Source organism: Sylvia atricapilla, chromosome 7 (genome assembly GCF_009819655.1).
Source record: "Sylvia atricapilla isolate bSylAtr1 chromosome 7, bSylAtr1.pri, whole genome shotgun sequence".
Classification (NCBI taxonomy): domain Eukaryota; kingdom Metazoa; phylum Chordata; class Aves; order Passeriformes; family Sylviidae; genus Sylvia; species Sylvia atricapilla.
The window spans coordinates 11,298,023-11,322,578 of record NC_089146.1 but is presented as its reverse complement, the minus strand read 5'-3'; the positions used below and the strand labels follow the sequence as shown (position 1 = coordinate 11,322,578).

Genomic DNA, 24,556 nt, shown 5'->3' with positions numbered 1-24,556 from the left:
CGTGACAGACAAGTTGACTGTGTCACAGTGAAACACCATGCCAAAGGAGGGCACTAAATATGCTCACTTAAAACCGTATCCTCCTGCTAGCACTGGGGATGTTCTGTTCAATTCTGGAGCGAGGAAACCCCCATGTAAATAACACACACTAAACCGTGCAGCTGAGGAATACAGTGTGATCCTTGTGTGAGGTCTGAAGCCGTATGCATCGCTGGTTCAGGTGATTTCTACCCAAATCCAGTAAATCTACACCAGTTGTCAGGGAGTTTTTGGAAATAAGTCATTAAAACAGCTGTGCCCATCTTCCTCAAAGTTTAGGCCACAAGATCATATGAAATATCACAAAATTCTTTTTAAATTTAGCAAAGAAGGTGTTAAATCAGGCAGTTTATTGTTTAAACAAAAAACCCCCTTTATTCATCTGAAGAAAAACCTGAATGTTAGACTTATAAGCTGCCAAAAACAACATAGCCAGCACTGAAATTTCCATAAACATCTCCTGACATTGTACTGTCCTCGTTGCAATGTTATGCTGAGGCACAAATATTCAGACCACAGATCCGTTACAGTCTAGAGCCTCCAGCAGACTCCACTTCAATAATTTAGGCACTGAAGCTGGTAGGAGGCAAAATTAAATGAAGCCTATTGAAAAGTTTTCCAGGCTATTTTCATCTTTTTAAGTACTTGCATTTACAAACTCTTTTGGGATATTTTAGTATTAGGCAATACACTTTACTGTTCTTCAAACTAAAATATCAGCACAGGAAAAATGAAGAATTTCAGTTCTGAACTTACTACCTCCTCACACTTTTAGATCATGACAGAATTCTAAGTCTGTTCCATGACCAGAGTGACAATGCTTTAAGACTGAATTGCCTGTGACGGCCTGCAGTCAAGGTGAGACACGTGATGTAAAGTATTTTTAACACTGCTACCAAAAATAAAAAAGTGGGTGTGAACTACACAACAAATGAGAACCAACTCTAGTTTTCTCAGAGAAAAGGTTCCCTCTGAGAACTACAAAAAAAAAGGTGCAAGGAGTTGATGAACTCGATTTTTCTATCTCAACAATCTTATTATTACATTTAAGTTCATAAGCAAAAATCTCTGTAATGGCTCCAGAACAATCCTGACAACGTTACCAAATTTGGTACAATGGGTGATCACAGCTCATATTCACTGGAGAGACAGAAACACACCTCTCCCTGCTATAACAGTAAAGTACACTGGGGGCTCAGTGAACCAGAATCTTCCTCAAAATCTGCTCAGCAGCACTTGGATTTTCTGCCCATACAGAAGTGGTGCCCCAATGGCCCTAAAGTTACTTTAGATGCATCTTTGAAGACAGGGAATACACCACTGAAGTCCAAAGTTAACAAACTTCTGCAAAAACTACTGCTCTTGTCTAAGATATGCACATAAAAATGCCAACAAATACAGTGACTGAATTAAAGGGGAAAGGTTTTTCACTCTTATTTGTAAACAAGTATTGTACATTTTAACATGATTTCTTCTATTTACTTCAACACTGTCTAATGCATAGGTTTTATATGACATCTATGCTTAACCAAGGCCAAGTGAAACTCAAAGCAGAAAATACTTTTCTATGACAAGAATATACCAAATATGCAACTTGCTACTACAGCAATTATTTCTGCTCTAAGTTTTGAAAGGGCATACATATACATGGTGAAGATGAGCAGTGATGAAAATTATAATGAAAAACACAAATGGAAGACATAAAAAAATGAGGAAAAAGAATGAACTAGAGATGCAAATTGGAAATTAAATTATGGATAGGAAACTTAGAAGGAAATATGAGGGAAACTTAAGAGAACAATGGTAGGTAGGATAAGAAGCAAAGATGATGGGACATGAAGAGACAGTAAAGGACTGTCTGCCAAAGGAGATAAGATCAAAGCTGCAGTATAGAAAGAAGAGATTCAAAGAAGGTAAAAGAGTCTTCAGAAAATCCCAGACAGGATATTTAGAACTGCTTTCATTTGTTCATAGATGTTGCCACTGAATCTGATACAAAAGAATTAGGTCAAGATGGATAATTTAGGAGTAAAAAAACCTGAGTTTTGTTCAAAGAATTTTATGTATGTATACAAAATATGCACGTATTACTTCCAGGCTGGTGATGAATGTCATTATAAATGGCACCATGGTTTTTTTTTTTAAACAAACCAAATGCCCTAAACAAAGAGGGTGTAAGTGACCCCGCCCCACTAATGCTAGTGGCTTAATTAGTCCCTTTTCTAAGTGGAGCTGATGGATCTCTGCAGCTGATTTACCTACCAGCTGTGTAATTCTGCAAAAGCAGCTTTGATCTTCTTCACTGAATTATCCACTTCCTCTTTGATCATCACACGGTATCTGGTTAGAGAAACAGTGCAACGCTGCAAGTCTTTTACTGACTTTTCAATGTTTGGCCCTAAAATAGAAAACAAAAATTGCACGGTAGTCAGAAAGTTGGTTTTAGTTTTTCTGAATGAGGCACCAGGAATAGTTCAACATATTATTTGCCCAGATTAGAATGAAGTGGTTATTCCACTGAAGTCCATAAATCCAACGTTTCCATAGTCCCTCCCTAGTGCTCTTCAGTTTCTAAACATGTCTGCAGAAATGCATCCCCCAAATCAAATAAATATTAGAAAGGCATTATTAGTTCAAATTATTCAGTTTAATATGTTAAATAGATCATAAATAGTTTTATTCATTTTGTTAAAAATTCTGTTCATACTTTCCAACACATCTCTTTTTAGCTTATGTGAATTTGGAGGTTTTTTTTCCTAGAGGCCTCAGCTGTTTTTTAACCTCAGAACACAGCAACCAGAGACCCAATTTACCTCTTTTTTTGACTGAATCATCTGTCTTTGTTTCAAGTTGGGTTGACGCATTGGGTGATTTAACTGAGGAAGATTTTGACTTTGGCCTGCCTAGGTTACTCTGGAGTTGAACTGATGACTGAAGGGGCTCATGCTGTTCTACTCCATTCATAGTCTTTGGGTTTAACTCCACAGATACTCTCTGGCGTTCTCGTTCTCTGTCTGCAAGAAAGCGTTAAGAAAACAGGGAGTTGTAAGATTAAGAAAGGTATGAAGCCTTGCTGTTAATTCAGAATGACTTTATGGTGTTCTCCTGGCACATATTCTACAGAACCTCAGAGAGCTATGACAACAAATGAAACTGCTTTGGTAATTAAACACTAATTGGAACACTTCTTTATTTCAACAGTGTATAAAAGAAATATTCAATTAAAAATCAACTCTTTCATGCCAATAGGGAAAATACCTCATAACATAAAAAGCATGCTCCCGATTATAATATTTGCCCAAATATGCATATATATAGCACACAAAAAAAGTTGATTTTATCAGCATTTTAAAAGCACGGATTAAACATTCCTGCCTGAAATACTTACCTTGCCTGACTACAGATTTCAATCAAACCTGCTGCTATGAGGAACCAAGCAGGAAATCAAAGTATGTTAAAGATCAGGCTCCTGGGTTCAACAGCTTCAGAGGGATAAGATAATGGTGGCTGAGCATGTTTGGCTGCCACAAGACGACCTGGTTTCCTCGTTCCAAAACTCCAAAGGGATTCAGGATACAAGCATCATAACATAGGAACAAGCACCCAAAGCATAACTGAAAACTGACAGGCAAGGCCAGCTATTACTGCCACTCTGAATTTTAGTTAAGGAAACAAGCACAGAAAATGATTTGTTGTGTTAACTCAGTTTTCTACTGACTTCAATGAATGAATGATTCTTCATTCTGAAGATGCTTTTTATGCATAACTTTATTCAACTGATGATGTGTGGTGTCTGGAGGAAAGGGACTTGTCAGACTAACAACTGGGTTATAGCCCATGGAATGGAAGAAACAGTGCTGGGATTGAGGGATATCACATGGACAGGTGCAGCATATTAACTAGTGACTTCTTTCTGCCCTGGCTGCCATTAGGACAGGTGGTAAGTGCATCTTGGTATGTTTAACGGCAATCATGTAACACCAGAGAAACAAGGAGGAACACTGGTGCTCACATTATAAATCAGCTTCTAAGGGCTTTAAAAGGCTGAGACTGAAAACAGAAAAGGTATCTTGCATAAAACAGTATGTAAGAAAGTAGTGAAAGAAGCCAAAGAAACCTATCAATCTGTGAAAGCAAGAAACACCAGTATTGCAGCGCTCTGAACACGTCAAAGGTTTGATGCCAACAGCGGTCTCACACACAGCGAGGAACTCTCCTGTGAGGGAACTGCCACAAACCCTCTGCAACCCTGGCTGCATCTCACACTAATGCAAATAGAACATTCCTTACAAATCAAAGCTTTCTACTCTCAGCTGATGCTGCCCTTGGTACATAACTCTAACAGGTAGTTAGAAATCAGCAATCTATCAGCTAACCTATAGAGAAAGGCCAGGGCTCTTTGGTTCTGTCCCTCAGATTTGATCTTCTGAAATTTGTTGTTAACCTGCATAATTTTTACTGCACTTAATTAGCAGTTTTGGTACACTTGTCAAGACAAATTACAAACTTGACAGCTTTTTGCCTAAAGGAGGTCACTGTGGTGGTTTAGCACAATGATTATACTTTAAACTTCTTGATCATCTTTTGTCTGCAATATATTTTGACTCTGTTTCTTCCAAAACTCCACACAACTACTTTGAAACCCAGCACAAAGATGACCAACATAGACTAATAAACAGTATTTTTGTATGCTGCAACTGAACTTTTTAATTTGACTGAAGACAATCAAGACGACTAAAAATAGACGGAGAAAGTCTGCGAGAAAGTCTGCAGCAAGTCTCTGAAGACTTGCACCAGCTAAGACACGTGTATAACAAAATCTAGGAATGAAGTCTCTGTCAAATACCTGCAAGAGAAGTCAAAAGTCTGGCTAAGAGTAGCTGCAAGTAAACTGTTACATGGTTCAGTATCTGGTGGCTTGGAACTTCAAGCACCAGTCTATCGTGTGACATCCACTGCATTAACAGTCAAATGTGACCACACTGCCAGTAACAGCAACAGCCCACATTAACCTGCTCTGAAATCTGCTGAGCTGCCATCTTCAAAATGAGTGGTTTATCTTTTTGCAGTAGCTTGCCATTCAGTACCTTTCAAATCAAGTGAACCTCATAGATTCTTTGGCTGAAAGAAGAAGAAAGCTCTTATGTCCCCTGAGATATAAACAGGAAGTTTGAGAGATTCATTAAAAATCCTCCTGCATGAAAATTAAGTAGGGAAGAGATCAGGATCTGATTTTACCAAGGTCCCTGCAAAAGCAACAGCAGGCAGCACAAAATATCCTTTCAGTGCATTCACACTGTTTCTTTACAAGGCCATGAACAGAAAGGGTAACAGCAACTGAAGATGTCTAAGAAAAAGAAAGATGGAATAATGGCAAGAAATAAACAGACCTGAAATAAAGGCAAGAGCCAAATGTTTCTGCTCCTAATTTTCTATGGAGAAATGCTGCATTCTCTCTTCTGGTTCCTGAAGTCCCTTCAGGCTGCCAGGATTTTATGGCTTAAAAGTCCTAATCTCACCGACTGGGAGTTGGTATAGGCAAAGCTTCAACCTCATGTTCTTCATAGGAAGGAAAGTATTAGGGACTCTGAACAGACACCTATGATCCTTCTGAGCTGTGAGCCCTCTGAAGGAGATGGTAAAATCACTACAGTAACATTCATTTGATAAGGAGGGAACCAAAACAAACAAGCTGGACAAGGACAATACAAAGGAGATTACAACACAAAACAGCAATACAAAACAGGCACACTTTGGACTCACTTCAACATTTCACACTGCTTTAAGTGTCTGTAGGACTTGCTCAGAAAATGCAAGAGCACAGCTGCTGGCCCCTGGAGGATCCTGATCACTTCAGCACAAATGTAACGATATGAATATAGGTGCTTTTGACCCTAAGAAATCATACTGGCTACAAAGAAAAGGTATCTTGCAAGCGGTGCAACTAAAAGTGAAGAAGTAATTATTTTCTTCTCTCTACTAAAAAAATCTACCAGGAAATTATTTTACTATTTAAGGAGAACTTCAATAATAAAGTTTCAGGTTTTCCTTTCTCTGCATTTCCTTTCCTATCTTTTCTGCCTTTCTTTTGAAAGCTCTCTCCCTTGTTACTGAGACAGGAGAGATGTGTTTTAGTTGAAAAAAAATTGTAAAGCTATGGCAATTTCTCATTTGCCACTTGCAAAAGCAAAGAAAAATTTCCAGATACTTTTTGCCCTTTATATGTACAACTAACTCCGAACTGTTTCAAAGAGAAAAAAGCAGGATTCAATCCCACTGACCCATAAAAAGATCACCAACAGCATGGGTACTCTTCTTGCATTCTGTATTTGTACCCCCTAGAAAACACTCACCCATGCATAGGCAATTATGTCTACATATCTTTTATTCATGCACATATCATTTAAAAAAATGCCACTCTAAGAAGTCTGATTTATACCACAAATGTTCGTGTCATGCAAAATAAGTGGCAAAAATGCTTTGAGTATTATGGAAATGCAGAATTTTCTGGCTTATGGCATATTTTATTCAAATTTAAATGGGGGGTCTAGCAAGGGCGGGGAGTGTATCTCTGGTCCTTTGTGAGGAATCAAATTTCTAGGACAAAATTTCTTGGCAAGTAGTTTGTTTGGCTGCTATAGATTACATAGTCTTCATTTAATTAACCAGAGGCTGGCACCGAAAGTCATCTCCAAAAGCAGCAGACAATTCATTTCAGGACAATCATTACTTTGGCACATTACTTTACAATGAGGGTTTAAAGCTGTATTTGCAACCATGGGAAAAGGGATTTTAAGGAAAGGTCTTAAGACACATAAGAAAACACTAACAGCAGCAATAATCTAGATGTCTGGATTGTGAAGAGCTAAAGAAGAGCTGAAGAACTGTGAAGACTGTGAAGAGCTGTCAGATGTCTGAAATGTGAAGAGCTGAAGAAACACTACCAGTACTGACAACAACTAAGTATGAGCTCTATGGACTTGTAGGCAAAGAGCTGCAAGTAGAGCTTGTAGGCACAGAGCTCCTGCCCCAGAGCAGTGAGTCTGTTCACACTGGGGCTGGTATACTCACACGTCTATACCTACTACAGTGAACTTTCTGTGTTGCTGCCCCTCCCATTTCACAAATGTTAACTAAACCCTGTGAGAAACTAAATGCATGTACTAAAAGGCTATCAGAGTGCCTTTTCACACCACAAAGGCCCTCCCTTCCCTACTGGGAAATGCCAGTGGAGGTCTACGATGGATATGGAAGATGAGAAAAAGAAAAAATGGACTAGTTTGGACTAAGCAATAAAGAAATCCAGTAATAGGCCACAAGCTCATAGTGCTCAGATGACTCTACCCCACATGAGGGACTTAATAATTTTGCAAACAATTTAACACTCAAGCCATTTTCTAACCCTGCATTCTTCAGTATTTCTACCTGTAATATTCTGTATCACCTGGCCTATCTATAGGAGAAGAAAGACATTTTTCAAAGAAACATATTGCAAGATTAATAGTGTGAAGACAGAAATCTACTGGCATGACTTTGATAGTTATGTGCATTATTTTTCCACAAAAACATCTCTACAACATCTTCATGGCAAATAAAAATACCATGATCTTTATGTCAATTAAAGCTTGGCTACTGCCAGATGAAAAGGTGCTCTCTGTCAGATGAACTGACCTCTGATTTCTGGACAGTCCACTGCTGATCCTACAAATCCAGGGCCTTTGTTCTCAAGAGAAGTGGCTTCCAGTTTCTGATTGGCAGAACCACGGCCAGGGCTGTCCTTAGGGCATCCATTCATATGACAGTCATTTATTCGCTGAGGCTCTTGAGATGCCTTCTCAGGTCCACTATTGTTTTTAGGATCTTTATTGCCTTGGTGCTGTTTAGATTTGCTTCTTTTTCTCCTATTGTTCTAAATGGAGAAATATTGCAAGAACAGAGACATCACTCAATGCAAATCATACAAACTCAAAATACAATCAGTAATTTGAGCACTGTAAGTGACTGTGACTATCCAGGATACAGTTTCTTACTAAAAGTATTTCTGTGCATGGGCTGTTTTAGGGTTTGTCCTGTGCTTGTCCAGGGTCTGACTCCCACACCAGGTACAAGCACGCACTGTCCCAGAAATTAGCTCAGAACACTGGGCTTGGTGAGAAAGTGACAGAAGAATAGGATTAAAAATAGTACACACATTTGTTTCAAGTATTGTCTACAGGTGTGAATGAAGTCACTTGTGCTGGAAAAGGCCAAGTACTGACCCACAGTACTAAAATTCAAGTACAGACAGCTGACAAGTGATTTAAATGCCTTGACTCTCAAGAGCAAGTTCTTACCTTCTTTTTTCCTGGCATATTCCATTCCTTTAAAACCTGAGTTGCGCTGCCTAGAGAAAAGAAAGACAAAACATTTCAAAAAAAGCTCAGCTATGATAAAGAACCACTGTGTCCATGATCAGTTTCAAGTCTCCTAGCTGAGGAGCATTTCAATTTGTTGTGAGTTCTCTCACATGGGGAGAACAAAATGGACAGTGCTGCCTTTCCTCTTCTCAGTTACCTGTTCTGATTACAGTACTTACAGTGGATGGTCCACTTGGCACTACTGGCTTTTTATGGACTTCACTGCACAACGTCAGTGTGCCTAACTTCAAACATTAGCATAAGACCCAGAAAAATCAACAGTCATATCTCTTGCCTGAAAAGGAAAGTATCTCAGCACCCAGAGTCAATGCTGAGCACACTAAATAGTCCACCCTGACTCTAGAGCATCTGAAAGTTTAAAAAACTTTTGGCATTTTTATAATGTATTTTCTGTGTGTTACCTGTCATCTTCAGAAGACATAAGAGTATTAAAAGTAAAGAATTAGCATGCAAAAGAGTAATTTTGTGGACTCTTGCATAAAATTTGCATCACACAAATGAGTAAACTTAGGCCTGGCAGAGAAGAATGGTAAAAAATTATACTCAGAAGTAATTACAGTTATACTCGAAATTCTGTCAGCCATAATGAGTTGCTTAGATAAATTTATGGAACAAAGCAGGCAGAGCGTTGGTCAGACCAGTGCCTGCTGCCATGCTAGAAGAAAACTCTTCTCCTTCTAATTAGCATCATGATTTTGTTCTCCTGGAGCCTAATGCTGGAAACAGATGTCATGGTAAGCACGCAGTCTGAACTGTCATCCAAACTACTATGGCAATATCTGCCACAGTAACATTTTTAATCACCATCAGGTTAAAGGTTTTCTGCTTGAATTTAACAACCACTTTACCATCACTTCACAAATCAAGTAAATATTCAAATATTAGTCTTTTCAAGTGGATTTTATACTCAGCCATTCTTCTCACTCCTTTCACTGAAATCTTGATATTAGTATTAAGCAGAATTGCTGTTTTCAGACAACCATGAGTTGTCAACTTGTATTCAGCCAAAGACGTGTAAGGTTTTCAGATTTACCAAAATTACTTTTCTATCACAATATATCAGATCCAAGATCATCTGACAAGTCTATCACACACAATAGGAAAGATTACATATCTTGCTAAGCCAAATTTGTTAAATGGTGAAAAAACTTGCATGGAATCCATCAGAGACATGTTTTATTTGCTAGATGACATGACAATGTCGATAGAAGGCCAAGACAACTTCTATTACTGTATAACTGTATACATTTTTGTAATTAGTTACACACATACTTATGTACATCTAAGGACAATCCCCTCTCCTAACAGTACATTATCTTTTGAAGGTACCATGTTTCTGTATGAAGCAATAAACACTTGCTGCACATTTTACTCCATGCTGCTGAAAATAATGTGATTTCACGTGACAGCTTTGTGAACTGTTCTCACAGTAGCAACCAACACCCTTTTTGTGTTGGCTGGTGGTGTCTTTGCTTCCCTCAGCTTCTCTGAGCTATGCTGAGAGCTACTGTAGGGATTCATCCAACTAACCTCTGTTTCTTCCAATAATTATCCAAATCCCAAAGCTCTTATTTGAATCCACCAGTATATTTTCTCAAATACATCTACGAAGCAGCTGAACAGATCCTCGGACTATGCTTCATTAGGTAAACTAGCACAGCAAATAGAACATTTGAACCCTATTTCATGTAAATCAAATTTCACACGTAGAAAAAAATTCATAACAGAGGAATCACCTAAATGTCACTCCAGATATGATGCAATATAGGAAACTAAATTTATGAAGCAATATAGGAAATTAAACTCGAATATTTCCTGATTCAGCAAGCAGCACCTCTGAGAGAAGCACTGCAAGGAGGTGGCTCAACCTTTCCATTGAGCATGGCCACCCCAAAGTTTTTCACTGCAGGACTTCTCAGCAAGTGTTATTTCAGTCTTAGCAATTGTTGCCATTCATGTGAAAAAATATTTCAATTATTCATTCTACCCATAGTGGCAGCAGCACAGCAGCTGTATCTTTTCTGCTCTTTCCAGACAGTAACAAATATTAGCTATTTTTCTATACTCCCTAACAAAGACTGAACAGTAACCATGAACAGGTGAAACACAAAGATCATCTGAACTTGGGTATAACAGCTTGCTTTTCTTCACAACTTTATTGCATTTCTTGCAAAGCTTCTGTTTGCCCTGTTTCTTCCTTACAGCAGGTGATGACACATGGCTGTGAAAGCACTTCCCCTTTTGAGGAGCCATTGGAAACAATTCATAAGCCACAAGCAAGCCATGGTAACTTACGACAAAATAAAGTGAAAACAACTTATAAAGTGAAATAGTCATGGAATAATCCTCCACTACCTTCCCCAGGACATACATTACACGAAAACAAGATTATTGTTAATTAGATGCATTACACTTTCCTTTTTCGGTGTGTGTGCACACAGACAAAGGCAATTTCAATACATCACTCAGAATGTAACTGTCTGTGCAGCTGCCTGAAGCAAAAAGAACCACATAGATTTGATGGAAGAATTTTGATACATTTATAAACAGCCCAGTTTGCTTGCATCTCTTTTTTGCATATTGGTAATTCCTAGTATATGATGATGCTTTTTGGCTGATACATTTTAATAAGTTATTCCAAATCAAACCCAAAAATATTCTGAAGTAAAATATGCATGAATTAAACAACTTGCTGAGATAGCAAAAATGAGATATTTTAAAGATGTACAGGGCCCTCTGAGACCACCAAACTTCTACTATCATTTATGTAACCCCAAGGAACAAAAATTTTTAAAATATTGCTCACAGTATGCCATTACTTCTGCAAAGGGTTTCTCACATATTCTGCTGAAAGTTCAAAATACTTGACTTTATATATTTACCAGTAAAGTTTTATTAAAATACAAGTGACCTTTCATTAGAGATGGTCTCATGACGCAAAATACAAACATGGATCCAGGTTTAAATGGCTCGAACTTTCAATGGAGTCTTGGTTCAAACATTATAAATGTCAAGGCTATTTGCAAAATTCAGATTGAGGTTTGAATGTCAATGTATGCATCAAATTCAGGGGTTTAGGGGCCTGGTTATGTGCTTCAGAACTTTCCCGAAGAGTTTTTAGCTACTCTATCTTCAGTAGTGAATAATTTCCTGTCATATTACTTTAAAAGGCATGCAGAATAAAAAAGCAGGTCTGCAGTATGAATGGCTTCAAAAATGGCAGTCAGGTAGAACACATGAACAGCCACGTCAAACTCGTACTGTGAAGAGGCAAAGATGCAGACAGGAGGATCAATTGTATTATAATTAACAAGTGCCACACATCAGATTTCACAAGAACTACAGAATATATTTTGAGCTACTAGAGACAACAAATACTTAGGCATGTGATTGAATCCCTCCTGCATTAGTGAAAAAGGTACATCGTACTTACCATCCATGAAAGCTTGAACAGCCTTGTCTACATTGTTATCAAATTGCTGCAACACCAGAACTATCTCATTATTGCTTTTGTTCGGAACAATTGATCGGATTGCATTGATCTGTAAGTAAAAGAAGACAATAACACGAATTTATCATACTCCTTTAGACTATAAGGTACCTCTGTGGCAGTGCATGTTTATATAAATGCCTGTTACACTGCTGTGCCCATGAGCACACAGCAATGTATCTGCACAAAGCCATAGCCATCCTATCCTTACCCAGCCATGCAAATAATGAAGCAACTTCTTCATCAAATCACTGAACTGGTAGCCAGTACTCCTGAAAACAAATCCTACTCTCAGTCACAGCAAAAGAACTAGTTTAATTCTACTGTCAGAATCTGGCCTTATGCCTATTTCCTAAACGGTCTATTTGCTGCCAAGGGTCTCAAACCACCTTCACAAATTTAGTGAACACACAACTTTTTCAACAAGGCTCTTGTATGGCCTTGCCACCTCAAAGTTATGGATGATGCCTTTTTGGCATCTGAAAAAGAGTCATATGCATGAAAACAGTCAGAGGCTAAAAGAGAACAATATAATCTTCCAAAGTTCTAGTGGCTGCTCAACATAATTTCAGTCTGCTGTTCCATGTACAAGTGACCAGGAAGCTTGTGTAACAAAATCCTGAACAAAGGACATGGGATGCCAAATGCTTCCTTCAGGAAACTGCTGATGGATGAAGTGACTCTGGCATGCCGTGCTTAAATCTCAGAGCATTTGCTACTGTTGTATTGTCAGTATCCATTGATACCAAATGGAATTTGACTCGTGATGTTTTATTAAAATATTCCTATTGGAATCACACTGATAATTTATTTTCTCATCCCTATATATTATAGCTGACAGTGAACAGTTACATGAAACTTAGTTGCTATTTTATATTAAGGCTATAAAAATTTTACTAGATCAGACCAAAGTACAAAATATTTAAACATAATTAACAAAACAAAAGCCTATGATAAAAAATGAGAGGCTCTGGCAAACCAGTTTAGCTGTTCCAAATTAGCTTTACAAGCTTCTGTTTCAAGATATCCAGCATGTATTTACAATCAGAAACTTGTTACTGTCCTGCAAATGTTTATCTGGCACCCTCCTTTGTCATCTTTCTGTGGGAATACATCCTTGATTAGGGTGTACTTTATTTACTGCATCCCAATGTCATCATGCTAATTGTGAAGCAGTGTGGTCTTTTCATTGTACTGTGCAATATAATTGCGAAAAAGTAATACGTGAAGGTAGAGCTGTTTAAGAGAATTAGACTGGCTCACATGGCAAAAGCATTCACACTGCCTTGTCTTAGCTGCCCAGTTAGGTGCTGAGGAACAATGTCTATGGAGTCTCCATCAACAGGGACATCAGAAGGTGATTGAGAACACTTAAGTGCTCGGATTTGACCAAAAAAATCTTATTTTGCTGTAGTATGTTCACCCCACTCCTCAACCACTGTGTCTCCCTGTCCTGTATACTACCATAAACCACGAATCATGGCAGGTTCTCTCAGTGCAGTGATGGGACAGCTCCGATTCCTGATGCCTACTGGACTCAGCTTCAGAGTCCATCATCCCATCCCACCCCTCTCTGCAGCTTCACATTTGCCCCAAATACCTCTCAGGTAGCCTTGGACAGTCCAGGCCAAAGCTGTAAGGTACAAGGCAGTGGAGCCGAAGTGCTTGTCTACTTCCCAAGGACCCTTTCCCAAAGGCCTGACTCATTGTCTATCTGATGTTGCCATGCTACAAGTGAACCAGGCCTGCCCACAAGCTCGGCTCCCAGCCAACAGAAGCTGCTTTAGAATATCTACTAAACAGGGGTAACTTTATGTTGAAGTTCATACAGACTAGGCTGACAAGTAGACTGCCTGAACCAGAGGTTGTTGTTGCCAAAAACTATGCAGAAAATCCCCTGTCTGCTCAAGTTTCTCTCTTCAGCTGATGTGCATGCATGGGGAAGGAAGTAATGAGTAGAGCTCCCTGCTATGTACTGCAGGCAGCCAAGCGAAAACTAACCCAAATCAATAGGATATGAAGAGAAAGCACTGGAAAAAGGAGTTAATTAATCTAGTGATTGTGGGCACAGGCATGCTATTTACTGATAAACCTGCAACAAGTGTGAACTGAGCTGGCTCCATGATAAAATTGGCAAAGACACTCAGGTAGAGCAGGCCACAAACTGCAGTCTATTTTATGTTGAAGCTCGTAGCTCCCAAACATTTTCACCATGTGGATTACATCTTCATATTCTCACAAAAAACTCTCCTCCTCTTTCACAATCATGTGGATCATCTCTCTGCCTACTCAGAATTGCATAATCTCCTTGTGGTAACTAGTTACAGGAAAAATAGTAAAAGAAATATCTAGAGTATTCTAACCAGCTTTAAGCACAAGCACAAGGATCATATGTGGCTTCTAGGTCCTATTTTACTGTGAAAGGTCCGCAAGCTTCAGGAAGCGTCTGGAAACAACCAAGTGAGGCTAAGACCTCACTTGGTGGATCAGGCAACTCGCCACGCAATGCACTTCAGAAACTTCTTAAAGACAAGAATACCTGTAGGGTAGAGGACACTGACACACAAGAACTCAGGCAAGCAGGCTATGTTTTAGACTACAAAATGAACCTAAGACTTTCTGTTTGCACTGTGTGATCTTTGTTAAGAATTTTTTCATTACAGAAAAAACAGAATTAAAAGCTAAGCTGTGCTACATCCAACTAGTACTATAAAAAAATTAAATATAAAAAGGTTATGGAAGCATTCTAGTTGCAGAGATAATCCAAAAAAGCCCAAAAGATGATGATCGTACGAAAAATGCTTAACAGTACAGGGAGAAGAAATTTAGCATATGACAACACTGTGGACATAGCCCTGGTTTAGTTGGACTACTAAAAAAAAAATTGATTTAGGGAATTAATATACTGTAAAGCTCAACAGTTCTACTGCCAAAACCCAACAATATTTTCTGTTGACTGTTGCACAAAAACCCACTTGGTTATCTTTCTATTTGGAAAATAGAAAAATTGAGAAGTTTAATGCAAGAATTCCTCAGGAAAAGAACATCAGATTGCAAAGGAAAGCATCCAAGACCTAGGAAATCCCAAATCAGAAGCTGCTTAGACTTTTTAAATCTGATTCTCTTGTGTATGTATGCTGTGATACCCAGGATACCTGTAAGTTAGTGTTTCTCTTTTACAGATTTGTGCAGTGATTTATGTGGGTGAGTAGATGAAAACTAAAATTTGCAACCAGTAGGATGCATCAAAATTAATACACACATACATACATATACACCCACACATAATTATCTCAGTATAGAACCAACAGAACAGAGATCCCAAAAGGTTTTGTTCCAAACCAAAATATTTTGTCTTGTAAATTTTTAGGAACAAAACAGCCTCATGTCACCATACTTCTTCCAGAATTTCAAAGACAAAGACCTCTGTGCCAGACATCAGGTCTACAACACATGCACTGTTTGACTAGTGTTTTAATCCAGAACACATTGGAACTGTTGCACACAGGCAATGAAAATGTCAGCGATTTCTGGACAAAAATTAATGACATGTGGTTACAAGACTCAAATTGTGACCTGACAGTGTATCTGGGAGGAGGACAAGGTATGTGAAGGGACACCAGGCTATATGACAGCCTTCACCTAGAAATGTAAATTTCAAGGTCCCTGATATCTAACCCCTTAGTCCTTTAACCCTGATTTCAAATATGTATGTAGATTTCTAAGTCTGAAGCTCAGCTCTGTCCCCTCATGCAAGAAGTGTCCCATTTGTTTCTGGAAAGGGACCTAGTGATAAAAAAGAAAAAGCCAAAGGGAGGGATAGGAAACATCCTGACAACGTAAGCCTAACACAAATGGCCTTTTCCAACTGTAGGTCATAAGAGACCTAACACAGACTGTGATGAACAGAAGCATATCAAAGCTCCAGAAATACTTGACAAACATGAGTTGACAAGGTGGATTTACACTGAAGGGCTCAATGTGAGCTGGATCTAGGCACTCCAGGTGTGCTGGCTCCCCTCTGGTTCACCTGCTAGCTCAGGTGACAAACAGCCCTTGTGCTAGTATAGCAATACACCTCACCTGCTTACAAACCTCCAGTTGCTTGAGAGAAGTCCATCACTTCCCAATCCAAAAAACTGTATAGATCTCATTTTTATTACAGGTGTGATAGGATGAAGTCAGGGCAGGAGGTAACTCCTAACTTTCTCTCTCTAAACTCACAGTTCTCAAACTCAGTAAGAATATCTATCTTCTTAATATGTAAGAAACAGATTATGCAACTAGAATAATCCAGTATTTATGACTTCTCAACAACAAACTCCTTTAAAAAATACTTAGCATCCTAAAGTATGAAAAAAAGGGAAGAAAGTACCAGAGCAAAAGAATCTCATAACAGGCAATGGTAATTCATTAATGCCATTCTGCAAAGCAGTCTACTAACTCAGCAGTCTACTTTATTAGATTTCCATGGATGTCGGAGAAAACATTTTTTTCCTACTTACTGAAACCTGATCACAGGAGAAACACTACCAGACAGACTACAGGGAAGTCAATTATTTTAATTATTTTGTGAAACATCCTGTTTTTATCCAGTGTAGATTCCCAGTGAACTGCTGTCATCATCTGGATGCTAGACAGCATTCCAGGACACCAAGAGAATTCAGTAACATACCTTCAGAACCACAGATAATTAATGCTATTAATGTCAGCACTACTTAAGAATCTGTCACTGACAGTAGTTAAATTCCTGGGCTTTCCCTCCTGTAGCCTAACAGTAAAGCACATTATGTACTACTAAGAAAACTTTTTCAGAATTTCAGCCTACAAAAGCTACTTTATCACAGATCTAAAATATAAATCCGTGATCTTGAAAAAACTGTATGCAGTCAAGAACATGAAAGACAGAACCCAGATTCACCTCCATTTAGACCCACAATCCAGAGCTCAAGTACTGCTAATGCCTGCTGCAATTTGAGCCAGACTGTGTCTCATCAGGACCAGAATTCCACAGTCATGAGGATGTTTTTATCTCTCTTACAAAAAATGTTGAAGACTGCCCAGAAGTGGAATCAAAGTTGAAAAGGGTTTCAAGTCCCCTCAGATAAGCTTCTACCTCACAATAAAATCCCCAAGGTTTGATCAGATATACTTGACTATTTTTCTGATGATTACTGTTAAACATCCCACTTGGAGAAAATTTTTGGCTCATCCAAAAAAAAATAAATTAATTTAGTTACATGAATCAGTAACAGGCTACTTCTGAGGAATATAGCACAGAGGAAAGGATGCTGAATTCTACCCTCTCATGGTAGCTTACTTTAAGTCCTCACAAACACCCATTTCACAACACTTTCCAGTTCAGTCAAGCTCAAAAAGAAAGAAAGTGCGCCTGCGTGGAAGTTGTGCCACCAGATTACCTATTCCACATGCAGAACCAAGCTGACAGTGATGTGTATTCCTCTAAGCCCTTTACGTTCTCTGTCAAGTTTCAAATGGTTCCCAGGCAACTGTAACAACATGGACTCAATCACTGCCTGTTTGCTGCTCTGCTCCATCTGGTCCCCCTTGGCATCATCTCAAAGAGGATGTTTCTGGTGAATAAGTAACATATCCGGGGTTCAGAGAGTTTGTTTATGTATTTCTGACAGAGTGACAAATTAAACTTCTTTGCTGAAAGCTCACGGCTGTTTTGAAACCCCTGAGCACAGCTGCTCTAATCCCCTTGAAGTAAGTTACTATTATGGTCACTTAGACAGAAATACTCTTATTTATGCTTGGTTAGGAAAACTAATGCTGACCCACCTTCACTTTGTACTAAACATTAAGATCAACAGATTTTCTCTAAGTTAAGAATTAAATTAATCTACAGGTATGGTTATCAAAACCACAGATATTTCCTACTTCACTTTTACTGCATGTCAGTAGCAAATTTTATGTATACACACATCATTCAATTCCATTACTACCCAAATTTCTCCCAAACCCTGCAAGTGAAGCAGGAAAGAAGGGCTGGCTGCAGCACACAGCACACAATCTAGGAATTTAGCATTAGCAGACGTCCTGACTACATCAAGCAAGAAAATGCATTTTAAAACCACTTTATGGCAGAATTTTAAAAAGGCTTTTTAACTTCTACACAAACATAATTCATGAATACAATTTGACTCGGTTGCATTAAGAGGCTATTTCCTACATTGGAGACATTTTTTTCAGGTTTACTAAGTTCATGCTGATAAACTGAACAAGTGTTGCTAATATCCCCTTTCAGCAAAGTGACAGCTTTGATCATATCTGTGCCTCTTTCTGCTACATGATCTGTTCATCACCCTCATACCTTCTGATCATTTACTCTTAGTAAAACAAAAAAGTTCTACTTGCTGCAGTAAACTTCTTTGGGCTTGTCATGGATTTATTATTTCACCCTTATCCATCAAATAGAAAGCCAGACATTCCAATATGTTCCCTCAGTATTCCTGAAAATGTTGGCTTAGTAAGAACTGTTCTACTTGAGTGATGACAGCACCATTTACAGACATAAGTCTGTGATATCCTTAACCCAAGTTAAATGGCTCATCAAGTGATAAAAGTGCATCTGATAATCTTTTCTGGTCTTTGAACAGTCCATCTACTTCAACACACAGGCAAAGAACAGCTGCAAAGGTCAGCTTTAAGGAGAAAGTGAAATCACAGATTGGAAACTATCTGCTTTTGTAATGCATAACTTTAAATTTACATACTACTTCCATTCTTTCCACTTCAAATCCTACTCTTTCCTTGCATGCTGACTATTGCTTATGAAAGCCACATTTATGGTGTAATGCAAACAAAACTGTGAAACCTCCAAAACCACATCTGAATAAAATTTCCCTCTTGCAGTGCTGCCCATCTGCTCCTCCAGCTCTGACACTTGAGATGACAAATGAGAAAGCAAGCTTTTCAGGAGAACTTCAGTAAGACTTCACTCCTAACAGAATCTCAAAGGAGAATTTTCATCTGAATGAGCATTTTGCTAATTCCAGCTGACAGCAGACCTCACTTGTTCAAACATGTTTAGACACACAGCAAACAAAAACAAAAAACCAAAAACAAAACCCAAAAAACCAAAAAAAACAAAACCAAAAACAAACCCAAAAAACCTCCAAAAAACAAAAACCAAAACAAAACAACCCCAAAAAAACCCCAAAACCCAAAAAAAACCCCCAAAAAAACCAAAAAAACACACAACCCCCCCAAAAACCAAAAAAAAACCCAAAAAAAACAAAACAAACAAACAAACAAACAAACAAACCCCCCACAAAACAAAAAAAAAGAAAAGAAAAGATGGGCCCAAAAGCAAGCCCTGAAATTTAAACAATTCCTGATATTTCTCTGGATCAAAACCAAAGTCACATAGCAGAGATGAATGGTTATTCTGGGGAGTGCCTGATATTCACTCTTCTCTCGTTAAGCTAAGAGGGCCTAATTGTTGCAGGAGACAATACATCACTTGTCTTCCTCACTCCAACTGCTTCTTCTTTGGAAGCCTTGTAATTCAGAATCTCAGCACCTCTTCTGGTGATGTACTAGGTTAATGCTTGAATACCTCCTTTGATTTTATGGATTTTGGATGCAAGCCAATGAGTTTGGCTCATTTTATCCCTTAATCCAGTGAACTTTTGTGCATGTGATATGAACTATGTATAACACTCAGTCTCTGAAAATCCTGATATAAAAAATAAGTCCTTACTTATTTTCAGTCACAGAGATGATGATGAGTGTTATCAGAGGCAAGAGAGAGAGTGGCACAGTAAAGGAAGACTACAGCAAGTGTCAGGGCGGAGGCAATTATTCTGAGAGAGATCCTGATGGTAAACTTCTTACACTAGTTATGTAGGCAATTAATGACCTTAGTGTCTGCTGAAATGCAGAACTTAGGTTATTCCAGAAAAGTCTGTGGGTTATATGCATGAAAATATGGTAATTGAAACAGTCCTGGCTCCCCCACAAGAGTATCACAGCTGCAGGAGTCTCTGCCAACTATGGAAACTTTCATTAGCCTTCCTAACATCACAGGCCAACATTCATATAAATCTCCAGGGGGAGGAAAAAGAAGATATAAAATAGAATGTTTAACCTATTGACTCTATGAACTATTTCAGCTGAAATGCCAAGAATGAATTGTACAACTATCACTGCCACAGTAGCATTCTCTTATGACTCAAATTCAGGGGTGGGGCATTACAGAGCCTGGGCGTGAGCCTAATGTCCAAAACATCTGCACTGGCCTCACAGCTCTGTAAAAACAGTAGCAGAGGTTTTACTTTCTTGAATAACTAGAAGCTGATAATGGAGAGAACACAGGGAATGGTCACCACTGAAAAAATCCACCAAAATACTGCCACCCCCAAACAAAAGAACAAACATGCTGATCAAATCTGCATGGGATCTGCACCACATTTTTATCACAGTGAAACAACTTCCAATTTAAGGAGAAACTTGTGTGCTACTTTTGCAGAAGCTTACATGAGTAAGTATTTATGTGTAGATGTGCAGCTCCTTTGGCTTCATGTAAGTCCTAGCAAGATCAAAGTCTTAAGTACATTATGATCTGCAAGCGCTAAGGTAGAAGAAAGTGAGAACTGGGAAGGGACTGTGTTCTAGTCTGCTCTTTTAAACCAGGCCTGCTTCCATTTACCTTGATGGCAATGAATTTATGGAGCTCAGCAGAAGTATTGTATTTATAAACCTTGGTATTTTTACCCAGAAATATTGCCTCCCAAAAGGTGGATAAAAGTAAACATTAAAGTCACTCTGCTTCAATGTTGTGAGGCATGACCATGGAAGCTCTGTAAGCTAAGTGAGAAAGGGATGTGATTTTGACTCTTACCAGCACACTGTAAATATGTCTGCTTTTCAAACATGCAAATGAAATCCTCATGTTTTAGCAGTTTATGTGCAAATATTATCAAAGGCAACTCTGCAGGACTTATTTGTTCAACTCTTTACTTGTATTTCTAGCGCATCAATCATAGACTTCTGAAGCCACAGTCAAGTCACTTCATAGTTACTCAGTTTGTTGCTGCCCATATGATAAACCAAATACAAGGTACCAAATGGAGTCATTGCAATCCTGTTTTAAAACAAGAGGGACTAGTCCAGGTGCAGTGGTTCTCTGAGCACAACACCTTCTCAGCTGATGTACATGGACTGCATGAGGTCTGTCTGGTCACTAACCCTTTACGCAGTAGGTTATTAGTCTGTATTTGCCAGAATGAAATGCAGTGAATTAGCAAAAGAATCTCAATTGCTATAAAACTGAGTTTTCCATTTGGCATAGGGATTTAGTGGCACTAAATACTGATGGAAGATACAGGAATAAAGAGCAGAACAATTTATAATAGAGAGTATTGATCCAATTATTTTCTTGCCTTAAAATGCACATGCTCATAAACATTTGATTTTGGGCACTCTCAGCAGATATCACACTTGGGACAGCAGATACCTACTGTGAATAAAACTCCTGTTGCAGTTTGTCATTCTTAAACTTGCAAAAGACAAACATGATTTGTAAAATCCTGCATTTGTAAAACTGACTTAAATAAAAAAATTCAAGCTACACAGTAAATATGCAGAGCTTCAATTGATTTACTGAGTTGTATTTTGAGAATTACTGTAGTTTACCGTTGAGCACTCGGGCACCAGGGAAAAGAATTTGATGACACTACTTTCTACTGCAAAATCATCATGCTTACTCAATTTTAAAACCCTGTGCTGCTATTAAGGACTAAAAAAGATCTTTATCACCAAGACAGAGATTCATATTGACATGCAAATCTTCAAGCACAATGAGCAATTGAGATGTTAACAACATATGTAAGATAAAACTACTCAAAAAAAAAAAAAGGCACTGGGGCAGTGCAACAGGTAAGGAACTGTTTCCTGTAATGAGAGAGAGCAGAAGAATTTCTGTGGTTAGATAGTCTCTTCACAATCTGCCTGCTGGGAGTCACAAAAGATCTACCGACCTACCTCATATCCTAATTAGATTTAGGTCCTTTACTGCTCCTGAAAGGGCTCTAGCTCTAGCCAAGGACATGGAGAAGACTCACTCAAGCACATGGAATGCAGTTAAAAGCAGACATAGCTTTTAGAAGAGTAATCTACTCTTCTCAGGTCCTGCACTTTTAGGAATTACTTAAAGTATTATAGGTATAACATTTTTAGCAGAAAATTATTGCTAAAGGGCATGTTTCTTCAATGCTTGCATTTTGTACAGAAGCAATCATCCCGAAGTGCTGCTCTCCACAGCATCAGTGTGCTCAGGAATTACAAAGGAATAAGAGAAGACTAGCTGACAACACAGTCTCTCCGCAAAAAAGTAAAAATGCTTCTCCTCAAGCAAGGTTCAGATTAGTCCTATCAATACCTTTCTGTGTACTTCACGCACAGAGTCAATAGATAATAAAGTTCAGTATGTGATCAGTGTTGGAAAGAGCAGAAATTAAACATGTATGCAAATATAATTTTGGTTTGCACTGTACTGTCACTTCAACCTACCTTTTCCTTGATATTTACAGGAGAATTGTTGTCTGCCATGTTTATTCAGAGGAGAGTAGTGTCTCTGAAATGAGAAAAAAAAAATCAAAGAGATTAATTTGGAAGTTTTAGTCCCAACCTGTCAAAGTTACACCTGCAATGACTAATTGCATACGCTTACCTGTAAGCATCAGAGAAACATAAGAACACAATGTTGTGCACAACAGTGCTCAATCCTGCCAAAAGGTAAAGCTAATACAAATTTCCTACCTTCCCCAGATTAGTTCTGAAAGCACATTTAAAAATGCCTTACAGCTATGAATCTGGACAGAAGGTGTATCACACTTCTCCCAGCCATGTTTCCCATACCCTCTCTTCTGAGGCTGAAAAGAGCAGGAAGGAGCCCCTCAGACGAACTCAACAGCTCCTGTTTTCTCATTCACCAGCATCTTCAATTTTTGCCAAAAGAATTTATCAATAAATGCAGTCCTAAAATGCAGCCAAATGTGCCAGGAGGTTCGGCTGACAACCTCCTGTTTGTTGCTTGTTTTTAATTCAAAACTAATTCAGAGGATTTAGTCACACAGCCTCTACTGAAACTAACAGGGTCTGTAGATCTAAATCTCTAAGTCTTCTCTGAAAAACTGGGCACATGAATGGAATTTGCATGTGATTAAGAAACTCTGCAATATGCTTTCAATTTCCAGTTATGTGGCTGGGTAACTGAGACACTCTACCACATGATGAAGAGTTAACACAGGGAAAGGAGTCCCATTGCCTCATCTTGCTTCCATCAAAACCAACTGCCTGAAACTTCACATTTAAACATTAAATCACACACAAAGAACTACAGCAAAGACTAAGTCACATGAAATACAAGTTTGGTTCGTTCACTCTCTTTAACTCTACTGTACACTGATAAAAAGGTATAGGTATAGATATATGAGAATGAACCCTTAAGTTCAGTCAAAGTTTTTAAGTTGGAACACCTCCTTTTCCTCATTTGAGCATTTGCTATGTGGACTGATGTATTCCAAAAATTTTTCTAAATCTCTTTTAATGCCCTTAAACAATCCTCCCTTAACTTCTTCTTTGAAACACAGAAGTTTAGTAGAGTTTAAACTCCAGAAATTAAGCACATCTCTTACAGTATTCACCAAAAACATTTAAATCTTATAATTCATTTCTGTATGCATCCATTTTCCAACTAAAGAGATGAGAGTTGAGGAAGCATCTAGGGAAGAGATAACAGGAAAAAGAAAAATAAGTTAATTTGAGTTTTGGTCTTATGGAGAGCCAAAAGACAAAAGTAATCATTTCCATTGCAAGTTACTAAAAAGACATGCTGGAAATGAGGAAGACTGCTTGTGCCACCTCCATTTTACTATGCCATGAACAGATGCTCTATTAGAACTCAAATACCCTTTACCTGTATTAAGTCAGTGGCTCAAATGCTTAGCACTGGAGTGTCACTATGTTTGATAAGCCTTCTCGGCAACTGGGCCACTGTGTCACCCTGAAGGCCTTACTGTCTGCTGGCATCTCAGAGTGGAAGGTTGCCCTTCCTGCCCCTCCTTACACCAAGAATGAAAGAGCTCAAATTAGTTTCTTTGTCAAGCCCACCCAAGGGCTAGAAGCAGCATTAAAAACATCTGGACAGGGCAGGCAGGAAGATCACAAAGAAGTGAAGTTCAGGCCAACGCCATTTCCGATATTTAATGGGTTCCAATAACAAAAGAAAGGTGTTGAGAAGTGCCTGTAGCCTGTAGGCCCTACACAACTCTTTTTTAATGTACTTCTTGTCTTTTGCTGTCAGCTATTTCTTGTGCCAAAGGGGCAAAGAACATGAGATATAGATAATAATTTTTCCCATGCAGACTGGAAAAGTCAGCTCTGAAGTCACTCTGAGTCTTCATATCTCTTGCTGCTTCTCATAAAAGCGTGGCTTCTACCTAGTGCCATCAAAGACACTCTGGACAGGTCCTACTCTCTGTTTGAGAGAGAGCTCTATGGTAAGGGATAGTTAAGGAATTTGACTGGTTTGCTCTTCTATCTAGTACCGAGCAGATTTTTTAATGTTAGAGACAACTGA

The 24,556-nt window shown here is 38.6% G+C and overlaps 1 protein-coding gene across 2 annotated transcripts in view; it reads right to left on the bottom strand.

Annotated features, from left to right (window-relative positions):
- The window catches only part of SPATS2L (spermatogenesis associated serine rich 2 like), a 76,759-nt gene that overhangs the window by 18,988 nt on the left and 33,215 nt on the right, over positions 1 to 24,556 (bottom strand). For both annotated transcript variants that reach the window (XM_066322586.1, XM_066322587.1), the window contains 6 exons: positions 22,486 to 22,549; positions 11,890 to 11,998; positions 8,373 to 8,422; positions 7,711 to 7,948; positions 2,853 to 3,053; positions 2,302 to 2,437 (listed from right to left, as the gene is read on the bottom strand). In XM_066322586.1, the coding sequence (XP_066178683.1) occupies positions 2,302 to 2,437; positions 2,853 to 3,053; positions 7,711 to 7,948; positions 8,373 to 8,422; positions 11,890 to 11,998; positions 22,486 to 22,524 (773 nt within the window). In that variant the 5' untranslated portion in view covers positions 22,525 to 22,549. The remainder of the gene's footprint in view (positions 1 to 2,301; positions 2,438 to 2,852; positions 3,054 to 7,710; positions 7,949 to 8,372; positions 8,423 to 11,889; positions 11,999 to 22,485; positions 22,550 to 24,556) is intronic.